The sequence below is a fragment of the Trachemys scripta genome, chromosome 20 (assembly GCF_013100865.1).
Source record: "Trachemys scripta elegans isolate TJP31775 chromosome 20, CAS_Tse_1.0, whole genome shotgun sequence".
NCBI lineage: Eukaryota > Metazoa > Chordata > Testudines > Emydidae > Trachemys > Trachemys scripta.
In genome coordinates, this window is record NC_048317.1 from 19,247,268 (window position 1) to 19,268,642 (window position 21,375).

Below are 21,375 nucleotides of genomic sequence, written 5' to 3' on the forward strand. Positions count from 1 at the left end.
AACACCTACTGGATCAAGCCCCACCATGCAATTTAGGTGTTCAGCCACACTGGTTTCTGAATCAATATGGGACTCAAGCAGAAAATAAGCATTTGGATGCCTAGAGGGAGGCAGTAGAGCACTTGCCTAGAAGCAGAAACATACAGGGCTGGCCTTACCATGAGGTGAACTGAGGCAGCTGCCTCAGGTGCCAGACTGTGTGGGTGTGGGGCAGGGCCTGCTCTAACTTTTTTGCTGCCCCAAGCAGCAAAAAAAAGCCCCGCCCCGCTGAGCCCCCCCCCCAAGCGCCGCCCCCCGCGCCGCCCCCCCCCCCGAGCGCTGCGCGCCACCGGACCCCCTCCCGCCCCCCGAGAGCTGCACCCCGCGCCGCCCGCCCGGCGCCGCGCAAGCGTCCCCCGCAGAATGCCACGCTGCGCTGCCCCCCACCACCCCAAGATTGGCCGCCCCAAGCATGTGCTTGGTTGCCTGGTGCCTGGAGCCGGCCCTGTGTGTGTGGGGGGGGGGGGGTGAAGGGGCGCCACTAGGACCCAGAATGTAGAAAATTGTGTCTGCTGCTTGTGCATATATATTCTCTCTGCTCTAGATGCACAGAGATGGTGGAGTGCTGTGCTGGAGAAAGTAGGGCAGAAGAGACATAACAGGAAGGCAAGAGAAAAGGTGAGGGAATAACAGAAAGCAGCAGGAGATGCAGGGGGAGAGAGGAGGAGGAGCCTCTTATGTACCTCTCTAGCACCCCCAGGAGCTGATTAGCACCAGCTTCTCAGTGAGCTTCCTGTTTCCTGCTGCTTCCCTGAACCCATTTGAGGAGAAGAGGCAGTCAACTGAAGTAGTAGGAGACAGGCCCTTAAGATGCTGATATCTTCCCTCACTCAGGCCCTCCTACCAGCCTGCTTATTTGTCCCCTTCAATTGAGTGTTGAGAGCCACTATAGCTGGCACAGAACAGCAGTCATGAGTGAAAGAAAATGCTCCTCTGGGGCAGCATTCAGAAAAAGCAAGCAAAGGAAGCTTTTCTAAGCAGGAAGGAGCTCTCCTGAGATACATAGACACAAATGTTCACGGTGAGTGGTGAGGAGATGCCTGATCTTCCAGTTAGTCAGAGTGCAGGTGACCTGGCAACTACTGCAGCAACCACATCTCCATCTCAAATGGATGTAACCATGCACATTCCTGAAGAAAAGTGTAGATCAGAGAAGAGTGTGGTGGAGGCGCAAGAAACAGCTGCTGTTGAGTTTAGTTCCTTAAGTCTAGATGATCCAGGACTGTGGACCCACTTGAACAGTAGCCTGAGGGACTTTCTTGTACTACATGGGCCACAGCAAGTGAAAAACTTGGTGTTCCCCAAAGACAATGAAAATAGAAGTTTCTATCCAACACATTACTGGCATGAAATCCCCAATGGTGACAAAGAAGAGAGGCCATGAATTATGTACTCAAAAACCCAGAATACTGCATACTGTTTTTGTTGCAAACTCTTCCAGGATAATGTTCCAGCCACATTGGGTTCTACAGGAACAAAGGACTGGAAAAATCTGGCTAGAAATCTGGCATGCAATGAGAAGGCAGCAAATCACCAGAGAGCATTCCATAGGTGGAAAGAGCTTGAGATGAGACTAAGGTTAAAGGCTTGATGATCAAGAGAAGATTGCATCAAAATCTCTTTACTGGCAAAATGTTCTGAAAAGGCTCATTGCCATTGTGAGAATGCTTGCTACCCAAAACCTAGCACTGCATGGCACTTCAGCTCAGCTGTATGTGCCAAACAATGGAAACTTCCTTAAAATTGTGGAGCTGATGGCTGAGTTTGATGCTATACTCCAGGAGCATCTAAGAAGAATAACCACACAAGAAATGTACACACACCACTACCTTGGAAAAACAATTCAAAATGAGATCATACAGTTACTGGGAACAAAAGTCAAACAGAAGATTGTGGCAGATCTGAAGTCAGCAAGATATTACTCTGTTATTCTGGACTGCACACCTGACATCAGCCATATGGAACAAATGACTTTAATGGTGCATTTTGTAACAGAACCCAGTGAAAATGTCCTTGCAATGGTGACTGTCAGAGAGCATTTTTTAGAATTTGTTGACATTAAGAACATAAGAATGGCCATACTGGGTCAGACCAAAGGTCCATCTAGCCCAGTATCCTGTCTACCGACAGTGGCCAATGCCAGGTGCCCCAGAGGGAGTGAACCTAACAGGTAATGATCAAGTGATCTCTCTCCTGCCATCCACCTCCACCCTCTGACAAACAGAGGCTAGGGACAACATTCCTTACCCATCCTGGCTAATAGCCACTAACAGACTTAACCTCCATGAATTTATCCAGTTCTCTTTTAAATGCGGTTATATCCTAGCCTTCACAACCTCCTCAGGCAAGGAGTTCCACAAGTTGACTGTGCGCTGTGTGAAGAACTTCCTTTTAAAACAGTAATGGTCTCAAGTTGCAGTGGGGGAGGTTTAGGTTGGATATTAGGAAAAACTTTTTCACTAGGACAGTGGTGAAGCACTGGAATGGGTTATCTAGGGAGGTGGTGGAATCTCCTTCCTTAGTGGTTTTTAAGATCAGGCTTGACAAAGCCCTGGCTGGGATGATTTAGTTGGGGATTGGTCGTGCTTTGAGCAGGGGGTTGGACTAGATGACCTCCTGAGGTCCCTTCCAACCCTGATATTCAATGATTCTGTAAATCAATGCTGCCTAAGTGGTTACCCCTTCATCGTCCAAGTATGAAGTATTAGAATGTTTTATTCATTAGTCTAGTACTTCACAGGTATTGAAATCAGGCTGACTTGACTATCGTTCCCCAGCAACTCCTTTTTGAAGATGGGCACTATTAACTCTACCCATTAATTTCATTTGGTGGCCCCTAGTTCTTGTATTATGGGAACAAGTAAATAAGGAAAGGTTATTTACTTTCTCCACATCACTCATGATTTTATATACCTCTATCATAGCCCACCTTAGTCTCCTTTTTTCCAAGCTGAAAAGTCCTAGCCTCTTTAATCTCTCCTCATATGGGACCCGTTCCAAACCCCTAATCATTTTAGTTGCCCCTCTCTGAATCTATTCTAATGCCAGTATATCTTTTTTGAGATGAGATCACCACAGCTGTACGCAGTATTTAAGATGTGGGCGTACCATGGATTTATATAAGGGCAATAAGATACTCTCCATCTTTTTCTATCCCCTTTTTAATGATTCCTAACATCCTGTTTGCTTTTTCAACCGCTGCTGCACACTGTGTGGAAGTCTTCAGAGAACTATCCACGATGACTCCAAGATCTTTTTCCTGATTCGTTGTAGCTAAATTAGCCCCCCATCATATTGTATGTATAGTTGGGGTTATTTTTTCCCAATGTGCATTACTCTACATTTATCCACATTCAATTTCATTTGCCATTTTGTTTCCCAATCACTTAGTTTTGTGAGATCTTTTTGAAGTTCTTCAAAGTTTGCTTTGGTCTTAACTATCTTGAGCTGTTTAGTGTCATCTGCAAACTTTGCCACCTCACTGTTTACCCCTTTCTCCAGATCATTTATGAATAAGTTGAATGGGATTGGTCCTAGGACTGACCCCTTGGGAAATACCATTAGTTACCCCTCTCCATTCTGAGAATTTACCATTTATTCCTACCCTTTGTTCCCTGTTTTTTAACCAGTTCTCAATCCATGAAAAGACCTTTCCTCTTATCCCATGACAACTTAATTTATGTAAGAGCATTCGGTGAGGGACCTTGTCAAAGGCTTTCTGGAAATCTAAGTACACTACGTCCACTGGATCCCCCTTGTCCACATGTTTGTTGACCCCTTCAAAGAACTCTAATAGATTAGTAAGACATGATTTCCCTTTACAGAAACCATGTTGACTTTTGCCCAAAATGTATGTTCTTCTATGTGTCTGACAATTTTATTCTTTACTATTGTTTCAACTAATTTGCCTGGTACTGACATTAGTCTGTAATTGCCAGGATCACCTCTAGAGCCCTTTTTAAATACTGGCGTTACATTAGGTATCTTCCAGTCATTGGGTACAGAAGCCGATTTACAGGACAGGTTACAAACCATAGTAACCATAGTAACCATAGTTCCGCAACTTCACATTTGAGTTCTTTCAGAACTCTTGGGTGAATGCCATCTGGTCCTGGTGACTTGTTACTGTTAAGTTTATCACTTAATTCCAAAATCTCCTCTAGTGACACCTCAATCTGTGACAATTCCTCAGATTTGTCACCTACAAAAGTCAGCTCAGGTTTGGGAATCTCCCTAACTTCCTCAGCCATGAAGACTGAAGCAAAGAAACCTCTATGGCGTCATTCTCAGAAATGCTCCCAGTTCCACGCACAGGGCCAGGTAGGTAGGCAGGCAGAGCTTCAGAGTCTCAATCATGGATGAGACGGTGTAGAGAGGAGGGGTTTAGATTCATTAGGAACTGGGGAAACTTTTGGGAGCCTATACAGGAGGCTCCACCTAAACCAAAGTGGAACCAGACTGCTGGCACTTAACATTAAAAAGGTTGCAGAGCAATTTTTAAACTAAGAGATGGGGGAAAGCCGACTGCTGCACGTGGATCGGACAGAGACTTGTCTTACGGGAGAGTCTATTGATAGAAAGAAAAGGAGTACTTGTGGCACCTTAGAGACTAACAAATTTATTAGAGCATAAGCTTTCGTGGGCTACAGCCCACTTTGTTAGTCTCTAAAGTCCACAAGTACTCCTGTTCTTTTTGCGGATACAGACTAACATGGCTGCTACTCTGAAACCTATTGATAGAAAGCGACAGAGTCCTGTGGCACCTTATAGACTAATAGACGTATTGGAGCATAAGCTTTCGTCACCCATGAAAGCTTATGCTCCAATACGTCTGTTAGTCTATAAGATGCCACAGGACTCTGTCGCTTTTTACAGATCCAGACTAACACGGCTATCCCTCTGATCTATTGATAGAGATTCTCTAGGTTTTAGGCAGGAGGAGAGGATGGAAGAGGATAATGTTAGGGGCCAGATCAGACGAGAAACATTCACATAAAGAATCGGACACATCAGAAAAGGGCAGACAAATATACAGTGACGAGTTTTTAAAGTGCTTGTACATAAATGCTAGAAGTCTAAATAATAAGATGGGTGAACTAGAGTGCCTTGTGTTAAAGGAAGATATTGATATAATAGGCATCACAGAAACCTGGTGGACTGAGGACAATCAGTGGGACACAATCATTCTGGGGTACAAAATATATTAGAAGGACAGAACAGGTCATGGGGGGGAGGGGGATGGCACTATATGTGAAAGAAAATGTAGAATCAAATGAAGTAAAAATCTTAAGTGAATCCACATGTTCCATAGAATCTCTATGGATAGTAATTTCATGCTCTAATAAGAATATAACATTAGGGATCTATTATTGACCACCTGACCAGGACAGTGATAGTGACGATGAAATGCCAAGGGAAATTAGAGAGGCTATCAAAATTAAGAACTCAGTAATTGGGGGGGATTTCAATTCTCCCCGTATTGACTGGGAGCATGTCACTTCAGGATGAAAAGCAGAGACAAAATTTCTCGATTCTTATAGATTCATAGATTCTAGGACTGGAAGGGACCTCGAGAGGTCATCGAGTCCAGTCCCCTGCCCTCATGGCAGGACCCAGTACTGTCTAGACCATCCCAGATAGACATTTATCTAACCTACTCTTAAATATCTCCAGAGATGGAGATTCCACAACCTCCCTAGGCAATTTATTCCAGTGTTTAGCCACCCTGACAGGAACTTTTTCCTAATGTCCAACCTAAACCTCCCGTGCTGCAGTTTAAGCCCATTGCTTCTTGTTCTATCCTTAGAGGCTAAGGTGAACAAGTTTTCTCCCTCCTCCTCCTTTTAGATACCTGAAAACTGCTATCATGTCCCCTCTCAGTCTTCTCTTTTCCAAACTAAACAAACCCAATTCTTTCAGCCTTCCTTCATAGGTCATGTTCTCTAGAACTTTAATCATTCTTCTTGCTCTTCTCTGGACCCTTTCCAATTTCTCCACATCTTTCTTGAAATGCGGTGCCCAGAACTGGACACAATACTCCAGTTGAGGCCTAACCAGCGCAGAGTAGAGCAGAAGAATGACTTCTCGTGTCTTGCTCACAACAGAACTCTTAATGCATCCCAGAATCATGCTTGCTTTTTTTTGCAACAGCATCACACTGTTGACTCATTTAGCTTGTGGTCCACTATAACCCCTAGATCCCTTTCTGCCGTACTCCTTCCTAGACAGTCTCTTCCCATTCTGTATGCGTGTAACTGATTGTTCCTTTCTAAATGGAGCACTTTGCATTTGTCTTTCTTAAACTTGATCCTGTTTACCTCAGACCATTTCTCCAATTTGTCCAGATCATTTTGAATTATGACCCTATCCTCCAAAGCAGTTGCAATCCCTCCCAGTTTGGTATCATCTGCAAACTTAATAAGTGTACATTCTATGCCAATATCTAAGTCATTGATGAAGATATTGAACAGAGCCGGTCCCAAAACAGACCCCTGCAGAACCCCACTTGTTATACCTTTCCAGCAGGATTGGGAACCATTAATAACTACTGAGTATGGTTATCCAGCCAGTTATGCACCCACGTTATAGTAGCCCCATCTAAGTTGTATTTGCCTAGTTTATTGATAAGAATATCATGCGAGACCGTATCAAATGCCAAAAGTCTAGGTATACCACATGCACCGCTTCTCCCTTATCCACAAGACTCGTTATCCTATCAAAGAAAGCTGTCAGATTGGTTTGACATGATTTGTTCTTTACAAATCCATGCTGGCTATTCCTTATCACCTTACCACCTTCCAAGTGTTTGCAGATGATTTCCTTAATTATTTGCTCCATTATCTTCCCAGGCAGAGACGTTAAACTAACTGGTCTGTAGTTTCCTGGGTTGTTTTTATTTTCCTTTTTATAGGTGGGCACTATATTTGCCCTTTTCCAGTCTTCTGGAATCTCTCCTGTCTCCCATGATTTTCCAAAGATAATAGCAAGAGGCTCAGATACCTCCTCTATTAGCTCCTTGAGTATTCTAGGATGCATTTCATCAGGCCCTGGTGACTTGCAGGCATCTAACTTTTCTAAGTGATTTTTAGGGTGTTCTTTTTTTATTTCATCTTCTAAACCTACCCCCTTCCCATTAGCATTCACTGTGTTAGGCATTCCTTCAGACTTCTCGGTGAAGACCAAAACAAAGAAGTCCTTAAGCATCTCTGTCATTTCCAAGTTTCCTGTTACTGTTTCTCCCTCTTCACTGAGCAGTGTGCCTACCCTGTCCTTAGTCTTCCTCTTGCTTCTAATGTATTGATAAAAAGTCTTCTTGTTTCCCTTTATTCCTGTAGCTAGTTTGAGCTCATTTTGTGCCTTTGCCTTTATAATCTTGCCCCTGTATTCCTGTGGTGTTTGCCTATATTCATCCTTTGTAATTTGTCCTAGTTTCCATTTTTTATATGACTCCTTTTTATTTTTTAGATCACGCAAGATCTCGTAGCTAAGCCAAGGTGGTCTTTTGCCACATTTTCTATCTTTCCTACCCAGCGGAATAGCTTGCTTTTGGGCCCTTAATAGTGTCCCTTAATATAATAATAAAAAAAAAAAATTAAATAAATAATGGAGATATCCTATCTCCTAGAATTGGAAGGGACCTTGAAAGGTCATCAAGTCCAGCCCCCTGCCTTCACTAGCAGGACCAAGTACTGATTTTGCCCCAGATCCCTAAAGTGGCCCCCTCACGGACTGAACTCACAACCCTGGGTTTAGCAGGCCAATGCTCAAACCACTGAGCTATCCCTCCCCCCTAATGATATGAATCATTAGGTCTAGGAATAAACGCACAATGTACTACATCAACAAACAGGGAGGAGCTCACTTCAGACAAACTCTGCGGGAAACTCTGTTACATAACTTGCATATAGAACAAATCTAGCCCATGACTATTCATTTATCTGCCCAAGGGTTGCCCTTTCATGCTCCAGAACCACACTGATGGTCCCTGAAAAAAAATCAAAGGTAAACTGGATATTTTGGAAGATGACCTTGTGGCAAACAGTACCCAAGGCTCTGCTCTCAGATGGTAATGGACTATCTCTAGGATTTTTCTTCTACTTTGGAGCAGGGTGACATTCTAAGCTTCCTCTGACAACGCTCCTGATTTCCACATATCTAGAAGACAAGACAGGGCTAGAGTCATCTTAGTGGCTACAACATGAGCCAGACTCATCTGCTGGATATATCTCAAATCTTCTCTCCATCTACTGCTTTCTCCAAAACTGCTAACTCAAGAAAAGGCAAAATCCAATATCTCAACCCAGAATATGATAGCATGGATTGTGGGACTTTAACTGTGTAAGATTTAAAAGTTTTGTTCAAGTACAGGAGATACTACAGCAGTCCAGAAAGTCATTCATTCTATGAAGTTACTCTCACAAGTGGAAGAGATTCTGCATTTGGGTGGCAATAATTTTGGAGAATCCCTGCACCTAAAGTCTGAGTCTTTGAGAACAAAGAGGTTCTTGAAGTGTTAATGTTCTAGTTAAGTATTTTTTCACTAAAAACTTACAAGTCTCTCTGTGGGATTTATATCTGGTGCTCATTAAACTGATAGAGGAACCATCTTATCCTCCGGAAAGGTGCTCATTATTCCAGGTATCCATAAAAAAATTCATATTTTTAAATAGTGAAGGCAAATTAACCATTAGAAAATCTCACATATGGATGTGGTGGATTCTCCATCACTTGAAGTTTTTACATCTCAGAAGACTGGATATCTTTCTAAAAGATATATTATAGCTCAAACAGATGTCACAGTTTTGCAGCAGAAACCACTAGATAAAATTCTCTCAGTACACTACTGCCCTCTGCGCCTTTGATCAGAGATTTCTCATAGTAGTGTCCTTTCCGTCCACACATGCATATTAGTCAGTCTAGCGCCCCTAGCTGTTACATGGCATTGCACAGATGGACCACCTTCAGTTCCTTCTCCACTGCAAAGCCCCACAACAGAGAACTCTGAAGCAAAGAGGAAGGACTCCAGGTAGTGGAGCACCCATAGGGGGACATATCTTGAAGAACCACAGTTACTTAGCAGGGTAAGTAGCCATTTCTTCTTTGGGTGGTGTCCCTATGGGGGTTCCACTCTAGGCGACTATAGAGCAGTGCCCTCTAAGGTGGAGTGGGTGTTTGGAGATGAAACCAGTATGGAGACAAATAATCATAGAATAAACAGGGTTGGAAGGGACCTCAGGAGGTCATCTAGTCCAACCCCCTGCTCAAAGCAGGACCAATCCCCAACTAAATCATCCCAGCCAGGGCTTTGTCAAGCCTGACCTTAAAAACCTCTAAGGAAGGCAATTCCACCACCTCCCTAGGTAACCCATTCCAGTGCTTCACCACCCTCCTAGTGAAAAAGTTTTTCCTAATATCCAACCTAAACCTTCCCCACTGCAACTTGAGACCATTACTCCTTGTTCTGTCATCTGCCACCACTGAGAATAGTCTAAATCCATCCTCTTTGGAACCCCCTTTCGGGTAGCTGAAAGCAGCTATCAAATCCCCCTTCATTCTTCTCTTCTGCAGACTAAACAATCCCAGTTCCTTCAGCCTGTCCTCATAAGACATGTGCTCCAGCCCCCTAATCATTTTTGTTGCCCTCCGCTGGACTCTTTCCAATTTGTCCACATCCTTCTTGTAGTGTGGGGCCCAAAACTGGACAGTACTCCAGATGAGGCCTCACCAATGTCCAATAGAGGGGAATGATCACATCCCTCAATCTGCTGGCAATGCCCCTACTTATAGCGCCCAAAATGCCGTTAGTCTTCTTGGCAACAAGGGCACACTGTTGACTCATATCCAGCTTCTCGTCCACTGTAACCCCTAGGTCCTTTTCTGCAGAACTGCTGCCTAGCCGTTCGGTCCCTAGTCTGTAGCAGTGCATGGGATTCTTCCGTCTTAAGAGCAGGACTCTGCACTTGTCCTTGTTGAACCTCATCAGGTTTCTTTTGGCCCAATTATCTTATTTGTCTAGGTCCCTCTGTATCCTATCCCTACCCTACAGCGGATCTACCACTCCTCCCAGTTTAGTGTCATCTGAGAATGCAGTCCACGCCATCCTCCAGATCATTAATGAAGATATTGAACGAACCCGGCCCCCGGACAGACCCTTGGGGCACTCCGCTTGATACCGGCTGCCAACTAGACATGGAGCCATTGATCATTACCCGTTGAGCCTAACAATCTAGCCAGCTTTCTATCCACCTTATAGTCCATTCATCCAGCCCATACTACTTTAACTTGCTGGCAAGAATACTGTCATTCGGGACCTCCCCCGATTGCCATGAGTTTTCAAAGATAACGGCCAATGGCTCTGCAATCACACCCGCCAACTCCTTTAGCACCGACCTCATGGACTTGTGCTCATCCAGCTTTACTAAATAGTCCTGAATCACTTCTTCTCCACAGAGGGCTGGTCACCTCCTCCCCATGCTGTGCTGCCCTGTGCAGCCGTCTGGGAGCTGACCTTGTTCGTGAAGAAAGAGGCAAAAAAAGCATTGAGTACATTAGCTTTTTCCACATCCTCTGTCACTAGGTTGTCTCCCTCATTCAGTAAGGGGTCCACACTTTCCTTGACCACCTTCTTGTTGCTAACATACCTGAAGAAACCCTTTACTAAGAACAAATCATGCAAAACCAGTTTGATTTTGTTCTTTGACAGGGTAACTGGTTTGATGTATGAGGGAGTGTGGTGGACAAAATATACCTTAACTTCAGCAAAGCTTTTGACATAGTCCCACGAGACATTCTAATCCAGGGGTGGACAAACTCTTTGGCCTGATGGCCACAACAGGTTTTCAAAATTGCATGGAGAGCCAGCTGGGGAGGCATGGCCCTCGCCCCCTATCCTACTCCCCCACCACACACTTCTTGCCTCCAGATGACCCACCCGGGACTCCTGCCCCATCCGACCCCCCTGTTCCCTGACGCCCCCACCCATCCATCCCTCCCTCCCTGTCCTCTGACCGCTCTTGGACCCCCACCCGACTGCCCCCCGCCACCCCATCCAACCCCCCCTCCTTCCTGACTGCCCCTGCCCCCATTCAACCCCTCTGTTCCCCCACCCTCTGACTGCCCCGCCCCCTATCCACACCCCCGCCCCCTGACCACCACCCCGAACTCCCCTGCCCTCTATCCAAGCCCCCTGCTCCCTGCCCCCTTGCCGCGCTGCCTGGAGCACCAGTGGCTGGCGGTGCTACAGCCATGCTGCCCAGAGCACCAGGACAGGCAGCCCTGCTGCCTGGCTGGAGCCAGCCACGCCACCGCGCAGCACAGAGCACCGGGTTGGGCAGCGCAGCTGCAGAGCGCGGCCTGGAAAGAGCTTGCAGCCCCGCTGCCAGGAGCATTGCACCAGTGGCACAGTGAGCTGAAGCTGCAGGGGAGGAACCAGGGGCTAGCCTCCCAGGCCAAGAGCTCAGGGACCAGGCAAGAGGGTCCTGTGGACCGGATGTGGCCCGTGGGCCGTAGTTTGCCCACCTCTGTTCTAATTGGCAAGTTGGAGAAACGCAGGCTTGGCCAAACTACCATTAAGTGAATACATAATTGGCTAAACAACCACAAAGAAAGAGTAACTATTAATGGAATGATGTGGGATTGGAGGGAGGTCTCAAGTGGGGAATCCACAGGGATCTGTTCTGGAATTGTTTAACATCTTTATTAATGAACTTGATGTAGGAATAGAAAGCATACTGATCAAGTTTGCAGATGACAAAACTAGGGGGTTGCCAACATCTTGGAGGAGAGAACTAAAATTCAGAGGGACCTTGATAGATTGGAGGACTAGGCTATAGATAACAAAATGAAATTCAACAAAGACAAATGTAAGGCGCTACAATTAGGGAAGAAAAACCAAATGCACAAATACAAAATGGGGAATAACTAGCTTTGGCAGTAGCCCTGCTGAGAAGGATCTGGGAGTTATGGTGGATCACAACCTCAAAATGAGTCAGCAATGTGATGCTGTTGCAAACAAAGCAAATGCAATTTTAGGCTGCATTAACAGAGGCATAGCATGCAAGCCATGGGAGGAGATAGTACTGCTCTGCTCGATTGGAAAAAGGCAAATATAGTGCCCATATTTTAAAAAGGGAAGAAAGAGAACCCAGGGAACTACAGACCCGTCAACCTCACTTCAGTCCCCGACAAAATCATGGAGCAGGCCCTCAAGGAATCCATTCTGAAGCACTTGGAGGAGAGGAAGGTGATCAGGAACAGTCAACATGGATTCACCAAGGGCACGTCATGCCTAACCAACCTGATTGCCTCCTATGACGAGAACTGCCTCTGTGGATAGATCTTGACTTTAGCAAAGCTTTTGATACGGTCTCCCACAGTATTCTTGTCAGCAAGTTAAAAAAATATGTATTGGATGAATGGATTATAAGGCAGATAGAAAGCTGGCTAGATTGTCGGGCTCAACAGGTAGCGATCAAATGCTCGATGTCTAGTTGGCAGCTGGTATCAAGCGGAGTGCTCCACAGGTGGGTTCTGAGGACAGTTTTGTTCAATAGCTTTATTAATTATCTGGATGATGGGATGAATTGCACCCTCAGCAAGTTTGCAGATGACACTAAGCTGGGTGAGAAGTAGATACGCTGGAGTGTAGGGATAGGCTCCAGAGTGACCTAGACAAATTGGAGGATTGGGCCAAAAGAAATCTGATGAGGTTCAACAAGGACAAGTGCAGAGTCCTGCACTTAGGAAGGAAGAATCCTATACACCACTACAGGCTGGGGACCAACTAGCTAAGCAGCAGTTCTGCAGAAAAGGACCTGGGGATTACAGTGGATGAAAAGCTGGATATGAGTCAGCAGTGTGCCCTTGTTGTCAAAAAGGCCAACGGCATATTGGGCTGTATCAGTAGTATTGCCAGCAGATTGCGGGAAGTGATTATTCCCCTCTATTCGGCATTGGTGAGGCCACATCTGGAGTATTGCGTCCAGTTTTGGTCCCCCCACTACAGAAGGGATGTGGACAAATTGGAGAGAGTCCAGCGGAGGGCAAAGAAAATGATTAGGGGGCTGGTACCCATGACTTATAAGGAGAGGCTGAGGGAACTGGGCTTATTTAGTCTGCCAAAGAGAAGAGTGAGGGGGGATTTGATAGCAGCCTTCAACTACCTGAAGGGGGGTTCCAAAGAGAATGGAGCTAGGCTGTTCTCAGTGGTGGTAGATGACAGAACAAGAAGCAATGGTCTCAAGTTGCAGTGGGGGAGGTCTACGTTGGATATTAGGAAAAACTTTTTCACTAGGAGGGTGGTGAAGCACTGGAATGGGTTACCTGTGGAGATGATCTCCAAAACCCACTTGTCCGTAGTGACTGACTCCCAGGCTTGCCTGAAGCGGTATAGGTGGTCGCCAAAGGAAGGAAGACTGGTAAATCGGTGCAGCTGAAGAGCATGAGGATGGCAAGTCAAACCTTGACCAACCCATCAAAATTGCTGCTTGGAGGTGGATAGGTGCAAGGCGGGAGGCTAAGAGGATGGTTTCCTTCTCTGAAATCTCTGGTCTTCTCTGATGTGGTTCATATGACCTCTGGGAGATAAGGAATTGGAGGGGGTGGGATCTCTGGTCTGTTTCCACACTTGCTGAGTTTTCTCTTGTAGGTCAGAGTTTAGATATCAAAAAAACATAAGGTCACTCTAGAGCCTTTCAATGTTTGCAGAGACTCGTCTGTGCTATTTGCGAGCAACTTTGACCCATCCTCTACTGTACTCAGAGAAGGTCTTCTACTGTATTCTGGACCTCCTTTGGGAATCCAGAGAGCTAAAGTCAGGAGGCTCTCATCACCTCCGTTGCAGCAACTGAACAGGCAGCAGTATCAGTCGTGTCAAGGGATTTATTTGGGCATTAGCTTTCGCGGGTTAAAACCTCATTTCTTCAGATGCATGGAGTGAAAATTACAGATGCAGGCATTATATAATGACACATGAAGAGAAGGGAGTTTCCTTACTAAGCATATTAATTCAGAACTTTGTGCAATTCATTTAAATTACAATACAGAACTGTATTTCCTGCACTTGTCAGAAGCAGTACAAAGGCTTGGGGGAGTCAGGGTAATGGAGGAGCTGAGGGAGAGGGAAGGAGCAAAGGAGTGATCCTGGAGGGTGTTGGGTGTGAGGTTTTTCTGGCAGGTGGGAGGGATTGTTAGGATATTGGGAAGCCTCCCCCATGCAGACCCTGGCTGTCCCCAAGCCTCTCCCTTCAGTCAGGTATGTCTGCCCGTCCCCACACCCCCCTTCCCCATCCTCAATGCTATCACCCCACTAGCTCCTGAGTCCATGCACCTGTGTGTCGTCCCCCCCATTAGCCATTCTGAACCCCAGTCTGACACCCCACCAGCAGCCCTGTATGCTCTACTCTTTCCTAACATGGCTCCGTGGGCAGGGTGCTGTGATGAACTTCTACTCCTGGGGGAAATTCTGCAGCACTGGGCATAGAATTTTGTATTTTCCCGCATAAAATACATTTTGCCTAAGCAGTGCTGCAGTTCAACCTTTTGCCCACCAGAGGTTGTTGTAGCACTAGAACAGCCAGCCTGAATGCAGCTGGCTGGCAGGCAAAAGGCAGAACTGCAGCAATTAAGCAAAATGTTTTTTTATGCAGGAAAATACAAAATTACATAGGAGAGGAATTCTGCACATCCGCAGATGCACAGAATTTCCCCAGGAGTAGGAAATGAAAAGGAGATGTTGGCCATGGGGGGAGATCCCTTCATCAGCTCTAGTTTCCCTTGTCTTGAAAGATTCCTCTGGAGCATCAGGTCTCTGGAGGGAGTAGGTGATGCTGGTTACTCCTCTCTATGGTGGGGGGCACTTGACGTTCTGGAAAATTATTGGCTGCCTAGGGAGGAGGTGCATACCGTATAGGAGGCAGCACCCAAGTGCGCTCATACCAGCAAGGGTTTGGTGGTAATCGTGGGCAATGAACAGTTGCTCCTTCACAGGAGGATTCTGGGAAGGGACCTCCGTAGGAGTGAGGAGGAGACCCCAGAAGTGACACTTGAATCCTCTTCCTCATGTTCGCTCAGGAAAGGTGGGGCACCTGGAAAAATCTAAGGTGAACGGTGATTGGTACAAAGGCTGAAGTCTGCACTGAGGTAGCCATGGATAAGGCCGCAGGCTTTGGGTGCTTAGAGGGAAGCATGATTGCTGATGGCACCAAAATGTGGTTGGAGCCCAAGTGGGCTTCTTTGGTACAGAGGAAGCATAGAATTGGCTGGGCTCGGGGGGGGGGGGGGGGGAGGTTAGAGTGTCTGGTGGCCTTGCAGCTTGCATCTGGGAGGGAAGGTGGTGTGAGTGTGTGGCCCCCCCAGCTGGGCTCTGGGGGGATAGGAGGCAGAGAAACAGAAACTGGGTTGTTGTAGGGGTTTCTTTAATTCTCCTCTTAGGGGAAATTGTGTGTGTGTGAGAGAGAGAGAAAGAGATACATGCTGAGAGGTATTTTGAAATAAAATTACCAAAATAATTGAAACTGGCATGATTAGAGAGTCTTATTTTGACAAAATTCGCATAATTTTGCAGTAGTGTGCAGAATTTTTATTTTGACCCAGAATTCCCCCATGAGTAAGCTTCTATCTATAGAAAACTAACGCTAACATTACTACTACTATCATTATGAGAGGAAAAATAGAGTTAAGGAAATCTCAGCAGTACAACTGCGAGAGCTCTGTCTCAGGCCGAGGCAGTTGAGAAGAAATTGAGGGCGGTTCACCTGTGCAAAGCTATATAAAACAGCTGGGGGCACGAGACTGACTAACACACATGAGTAGGCCAAACAGACACTGCTATGAGATATCTCCAATCAAAGGCACAGGAGGTGCTAGCACACCTAGAGCGGAGCATCCAGAAGGACACTACTCAAAGAACTACAAGCTGTTATGGCTGACCCCACAATCCTCTCTCCCAAATTGTTATTCCACATGGTTGTCAGACATCTCCACCCCAATTCCTTCTTATAGTCATCTTGGAATTTTACTGTAACCAGACCATTAGCTTCTGGAGTTTTTCTCAGATTCTCATTCACATCAAGGCTCTGCCCTTGGGTAGGGCAATGTGCTATTAGCTAGAGAGATGTAAGGTATTTAAGAAAAATAGACTGTTTAAATGAATATGAGGACCACTTTAAAAGAATTGCAGCACTTCCTGTTTCTACCCAAACAGATCAGACTTTGAACAGAGATCTGCTACACCTTAGCCAAGGTTCCTGGACCATAACTATGGGTTTATTCAGCAGGAGTCTGAGCAGCTTCTCTGCACTGCTTCTGCCACTTTCCCACTTAGTTATGTAAGGGTGCACTTCTACCTGAATTAGACATGCAGATCTGATGTTAGGATTGGGAAAGTATTTTTGAATCACTGTTCAGTTAAGAATCCCAGCATTCTGGGGACTGTAATGCTTTCCAAATTTTCATCAGTGGGAATGTGTCACCTGAAAGAAAAAGAGGTTTCTTACAATAACTGAGTTCTTCAGGGGTGTTGCCACTGCACATTCTCTCTATGCAACCCACTTTCACTTGTTCCATATAGACCTATCAATCTACCTTTGGCTCTGGGGTTCAATGGAAGAAACTGAAGCACTTGAGTTACATGCCTCTTATAACCTTGGTCCCCAAATGTTCAGTGCCAAGAACCAGGTACCTGTGCAGTTTATCCAATATTTCTGTGATCCTATGGTGCTGGTCATGAATCCTAATAATATGAATGTGCAGAAGCAACAACCCCAAGAACTCCAGTTAGTTACCCATAGATAACCTCTTTTTCATAGAACGTATATTTTTATGAACTGAACCAATTTATTCTTGTTAGTAGCTCAGCTACTTGGCTTTTTACTGCCTCTAGAATTCTCAAATGAATATCATCAAGTTCCGGAGATTTAATTTCTCAAGAGGTACCATAATCTCTTTTTCAATACCTATCTGACAATGCCTCACCCTGACAGATTGAAAAAAAGTGTGATTTCAGATAGGTCACTTTAGCGCTCCTTAACACAACAATGATGAACAGTTTGCATATACTGTAATTTAACATCCGGTTTTCGTCTAGTCATCACTTTCTATATTTTTTATATGAAAAAGTGGCATTTAAAATTAACGTTAAACTGTTTGTTGCACTTTTCATAAACCATACGTGAGAAAAAAAAAATATATATATATATACACATATATTACTTACCAAGAGCAATACACGGTTGCAGTTTGAAGTTGCTGGGTAAGGTATGTTGTACAAAGAATAAACGCAGTGTTATCTTGCCCCTCAGATTCCAAATTACATATGATCTCTAGTACTTCTTTGCAATCCACTTTTGCAATCTAACAAAAACAATGTTATCATGTCAAAAAGAATAAATGTAGTTTCTTCAGGAATATTTTTTTTGCAAAATCTTCTAAATGATGTATGTTAACAGACTGTATTTAACATTAGTTAATTTTTCTACTTGCAAATATTCCTGGCTTCTTTAAGACATGTGAAATTCAAGGTTTAAGGAAAACCAGGAATACTCCTGGAATAAGCCAGTCTCATAACCTTTCTTCCTCTCTTTTATGTTCTCCAATGGTCATCTGTTTATCCTTCCCAACATTTCCTGATATTTTAATTCTCTTTAATAGATTTTGGCAAGATGCCCTTTGTTGCACTACTGCCAATGGGTTTAAGCTAAAGTACCACTTCAGTTGTGTACCAGACATGCCAAGCCCACGTGGGGGGGGAGATGCAGAAATTGGGCTTGTTTTTGGCTTAATTGGCTTGTGAGTTGCTTGTTGGCTAGTAGCTTGTTGCTTTTTTTTTTTTTTTTTTTTTTTTTTTTTTTTTTTTTAAATCAGCTCCCGGCAAGCAGGGGCAAAAAGGGGAGAGAGTCAGGGGTGCACAGCGGGCCTACCACAGTCCCACACTGCACGACAGAGGGATCTAATCACATAAGAGTGATGGGGTTCTTAGGGATTGGCTTGTTTTTGCCTTGGTTTGAAATGGAATTAGCTTGATTTTTGGCTTATTGTGAAAGCTGGGGTGCTTATTTACTGTGTGAAAGTTGGCAACTGTGTTGTATACATTTCTTTTAATTTTACAATTAAAAAACAATAACACCCTATTTAAGATCTACCAACAATCTAGGTAGTTAGATGTTTCAAATGTTTTAAAATGAGCACTAGTGAAATAGCTTCAATACTGCCTATTAATCACGAATATTAGTCTTCTGACACAAACACTACAGAATCATAGAAATGCAGGACTGGAGGGGACCTTGAGAGGTCATCTAGTCCTGTCCCCTACACTTAAGGTAGGACTATGTCTTGACAGGTGTTTATCTAATCTGTTCTTAAATACCTCCAATGATAGAGATTCCACAACCTTCCTAGGCAATTTGTTCCACAGCTTAACTACCCTGACAGTTAGGGATTTTTTCTGATGTCCAGCCTAAACTTCCTTTGTTGCAATTTAAGCCCACTGCATCTTGTTTTATCCTCAGAGGTTAATGAGAACAATTTTTCCTCCCTCCTCCTTGTAACAACCTTTTATATACTTGAAAAATGTTACGTCCCCCTCAGTCTTTTATTTGCCAGACTAAACAAACCCAGTTTTTTCAATCTTTCCTCAAAGGTCATGTTTCCTAGACCTTTAATCATTTTTGTTGCGCTTCTCTGGATTTTCTCCAATTTGTCCACCTCTTTCCTCAAATGTGGCACTCAGAACTGGATACAATACTCCAGTTGAGGCTTTATCAGCGCAGAGTAGAATGGAAGAACAACATCTCCTGTCCTGTTTACAACACTCCTGATGATACTTTTGCAACAGTGTTACACTTTGACTCATATTCAGCTTGTGATCTCAATGATCTGAATGATGGAATAGATTGCACCCTCAGCAAGTTTGTGGATGACACTAAGCTGGGGAAGAGGTAGATATGCTGGAGGGTAGGGATAGGCTCCAGAGTGACCTAGACAAATTGGAGGATTGGGCCAAAAGAAATCTGATGAGGTTCAACAAGGACAAGTGCAGAGTCCTGCACTTAGGAAGGAAGAATCCCATGCACCACTACACGCTGGGGACCGACTGGCTAAGCAGCAGTTCTGCAGAAAAGGACCTGGGGATTACAGTGGACGAGAAGCTGGATAGGAGTCAACAACGTGCTCTTGTTGCCAAGAATATGGGGCTGCATTAGTAGGAGCATTGCCAGCAAATCAAGGGAAGTGATTATTCCCCTCTATTCGGCACTGGTGAGGCCACATCTGGAGTATTGCGTCCAGTTTTGGGTCCCCCACTACAGAAAGGATGTGCATAAATTAGAGAGGGACCAGCATAGGGCAACAGAAATCCTTAGGGGGCTGAAGCATATGACTTATGAGGAGAGGCTGAGGGAACTGGGCTTATTTAGTCTGCAGAAGAGAAGAGTGAGGGGGGATTTGATAACAGTCTTCAACTACCTGAAGGGGGGTTCCAAAGAGAATGAAGCTAGGCTGTTCTCAGTGGTGGTAGATGACAGAACAAGAAGCAATGGTCTCAAGTTGCAGTGAGGGAAGTCTACATTGGATATTAGGAAAAACTATTTCACTAAGGTGGGTTACCTAGGGAGGTGGTGGAGGTTTTTAAGGCCCTGCTTGACAAAGCCCTGGCTGGGATGATTAAGTTGGGGTTGGTTCTGCATGGAGCAGGGGATTGGACTAGATGACTTCCTGAGATCTCTTCCAACCCTAATCTTCTATGATCCACTATATTCCCCAGATCCCTTTTCACAGTCCTTTCCCATTTTGTATGTGTGCAATTGACAGTCCATCCTGAGTGGAGTACTTTGCATTAGTCCTTATTGAATTTCACACTATTTGCTTCAGATGATTTCTCCAGTTTGTACAGCTCATTCTGAATTGTAATCCTATTCGCCACAGAATATCAGGGGTGAAAGGGACCTCAGGATGTCATCTAGTCCAACCCCCTGCTCAAAGCAGGACCAATCCCCAGACAGATTTTTGCCCCAAATCCGTAAACAGCCCCCTCAAGGACTGAACTCACAACCCTGGGTTTAGCAGGCCAATGGTCAAACCACTGAGCAAGCTATCCCACCCTCCAAAGCATTTGCAACCCCTCCCCACTTGGTACTGTCCGTAAACTTTATAAACGTACTCTCTATGCCATTATCTAAATCTGTGATGAAGATATTGAACAAAACTGGAAGCAGGTCCAATCCCTGTGGGACCCCACTCAATATACACTTCTAGCTTGACTGTGAACCATTATGGAGATGAATGTGGTAATTCAGAACTATTTTTTCTCTGCAGACTTGGGAAGACAGAACCACTTGGTTCAAATTACAGGATTTCTTCATAACCATAAGGACTAGCAATTTAAGAAGCGACTAAAACTTAACTGTGGGATGCCATTTTTTGGTGTCACAAAGAAACTGCACACTATTAGCAAAGATATTCTTCCCAAATCACCAGTACTGCAAAGTCAACCCAAATTTTGAGAGGTTTCAGAGTAGCAGCATATTAGTCTGTATCCGCAAAAAGAACAGGAGTACTTGTGGCACCTTAGAGACAAATTTATTTGAGCATTTATTTGAGCATAAGCTTATGCTCAAATAAATTTGTTAGTCTCTAAGGTGCCACAAGTACTCCTGTTCTTTTTGAAAATTTTGAGAGTTAATGCTGCATTCTTTCTACCTTGTGAGTAATTGCTACAAATAAACATTCTCCGGAATAAATTACGCCCTCTGACATCTTTGAAAAATAGTTGTGCAGGACTGGACAATTCAATTGATAACTCAAGATGGAACAGAAGCCAGCTCCATCTCTCTAGCAGTAAAGTTTTTATTTGTTACTAAGTAAAAAATACACACCAACAGAGCAGTAAGGGATCATTTTTACTACAAAGTACTGCTGGTATGGTATACCTCCAAATACCAGTTTAATCTGACCCAAAATTATTAACCCAACCTAATAATTGCTTAATTTAGTGATCTGAGTGTGAGACTTAACACATGCAAGGATTTGTGGAACTGTTTGTACAGAACACTATAGAACAAACAATATACCAGAAACAACCTACCACAATCCTATCTCTGCCCCAGTAGGAATGCCAGCCTGCTAGCACACCCTTCCCCAAACATGAGCAATTTACATTTTCAAAAACTTACAGTCTCAATTGGATGAGTATTACAGCGGTGACTGATCATTTGTATCAATAGGGAAGCAGTTATTGAATTAGATATTCACATACAACTTCTAGTGCAAGATGCTTTTTGTTTACATTCTGACCCAAATTCTCTTTCTGTTGCAAGCACTTTGTTCCACTCAGGACTTCAGTGA

The 21,375-nt window shown here is 44.5% G+C and overlaps 1 protein-coding gene across 4 annotated transcripts in view; it reads right to left on the minus strand.

Annotated features, from left to right (window-relative positions):
* The window catches only part of RLF (RLF zinc finger), a 109,125-nt gene that overhangs the window by 14,191 nt on the left and 73,559 nt on the right, over window positions 1-21,375 (minus strand). For 2 of the 4 annotated variants that reach the window (XM_034753861.1, XM_034753862.1), the window contains one exon: window positions 17,252-17,388. In XM_034753861.1, the coding sequence (XP_034609752.1) occupies window positions 17,252-17,388 (137 nt within the window). Of the gene's footprint in view, window positions 1-15,080; window positions 15,133-15,361; window positions 16,509-17,251; window positions 17,389-21,375 lie in introns of those variants that run through there. The other 2 variants (XM_034753864.1, XM_034753863.1) reach the window with 2 other exon arrangements.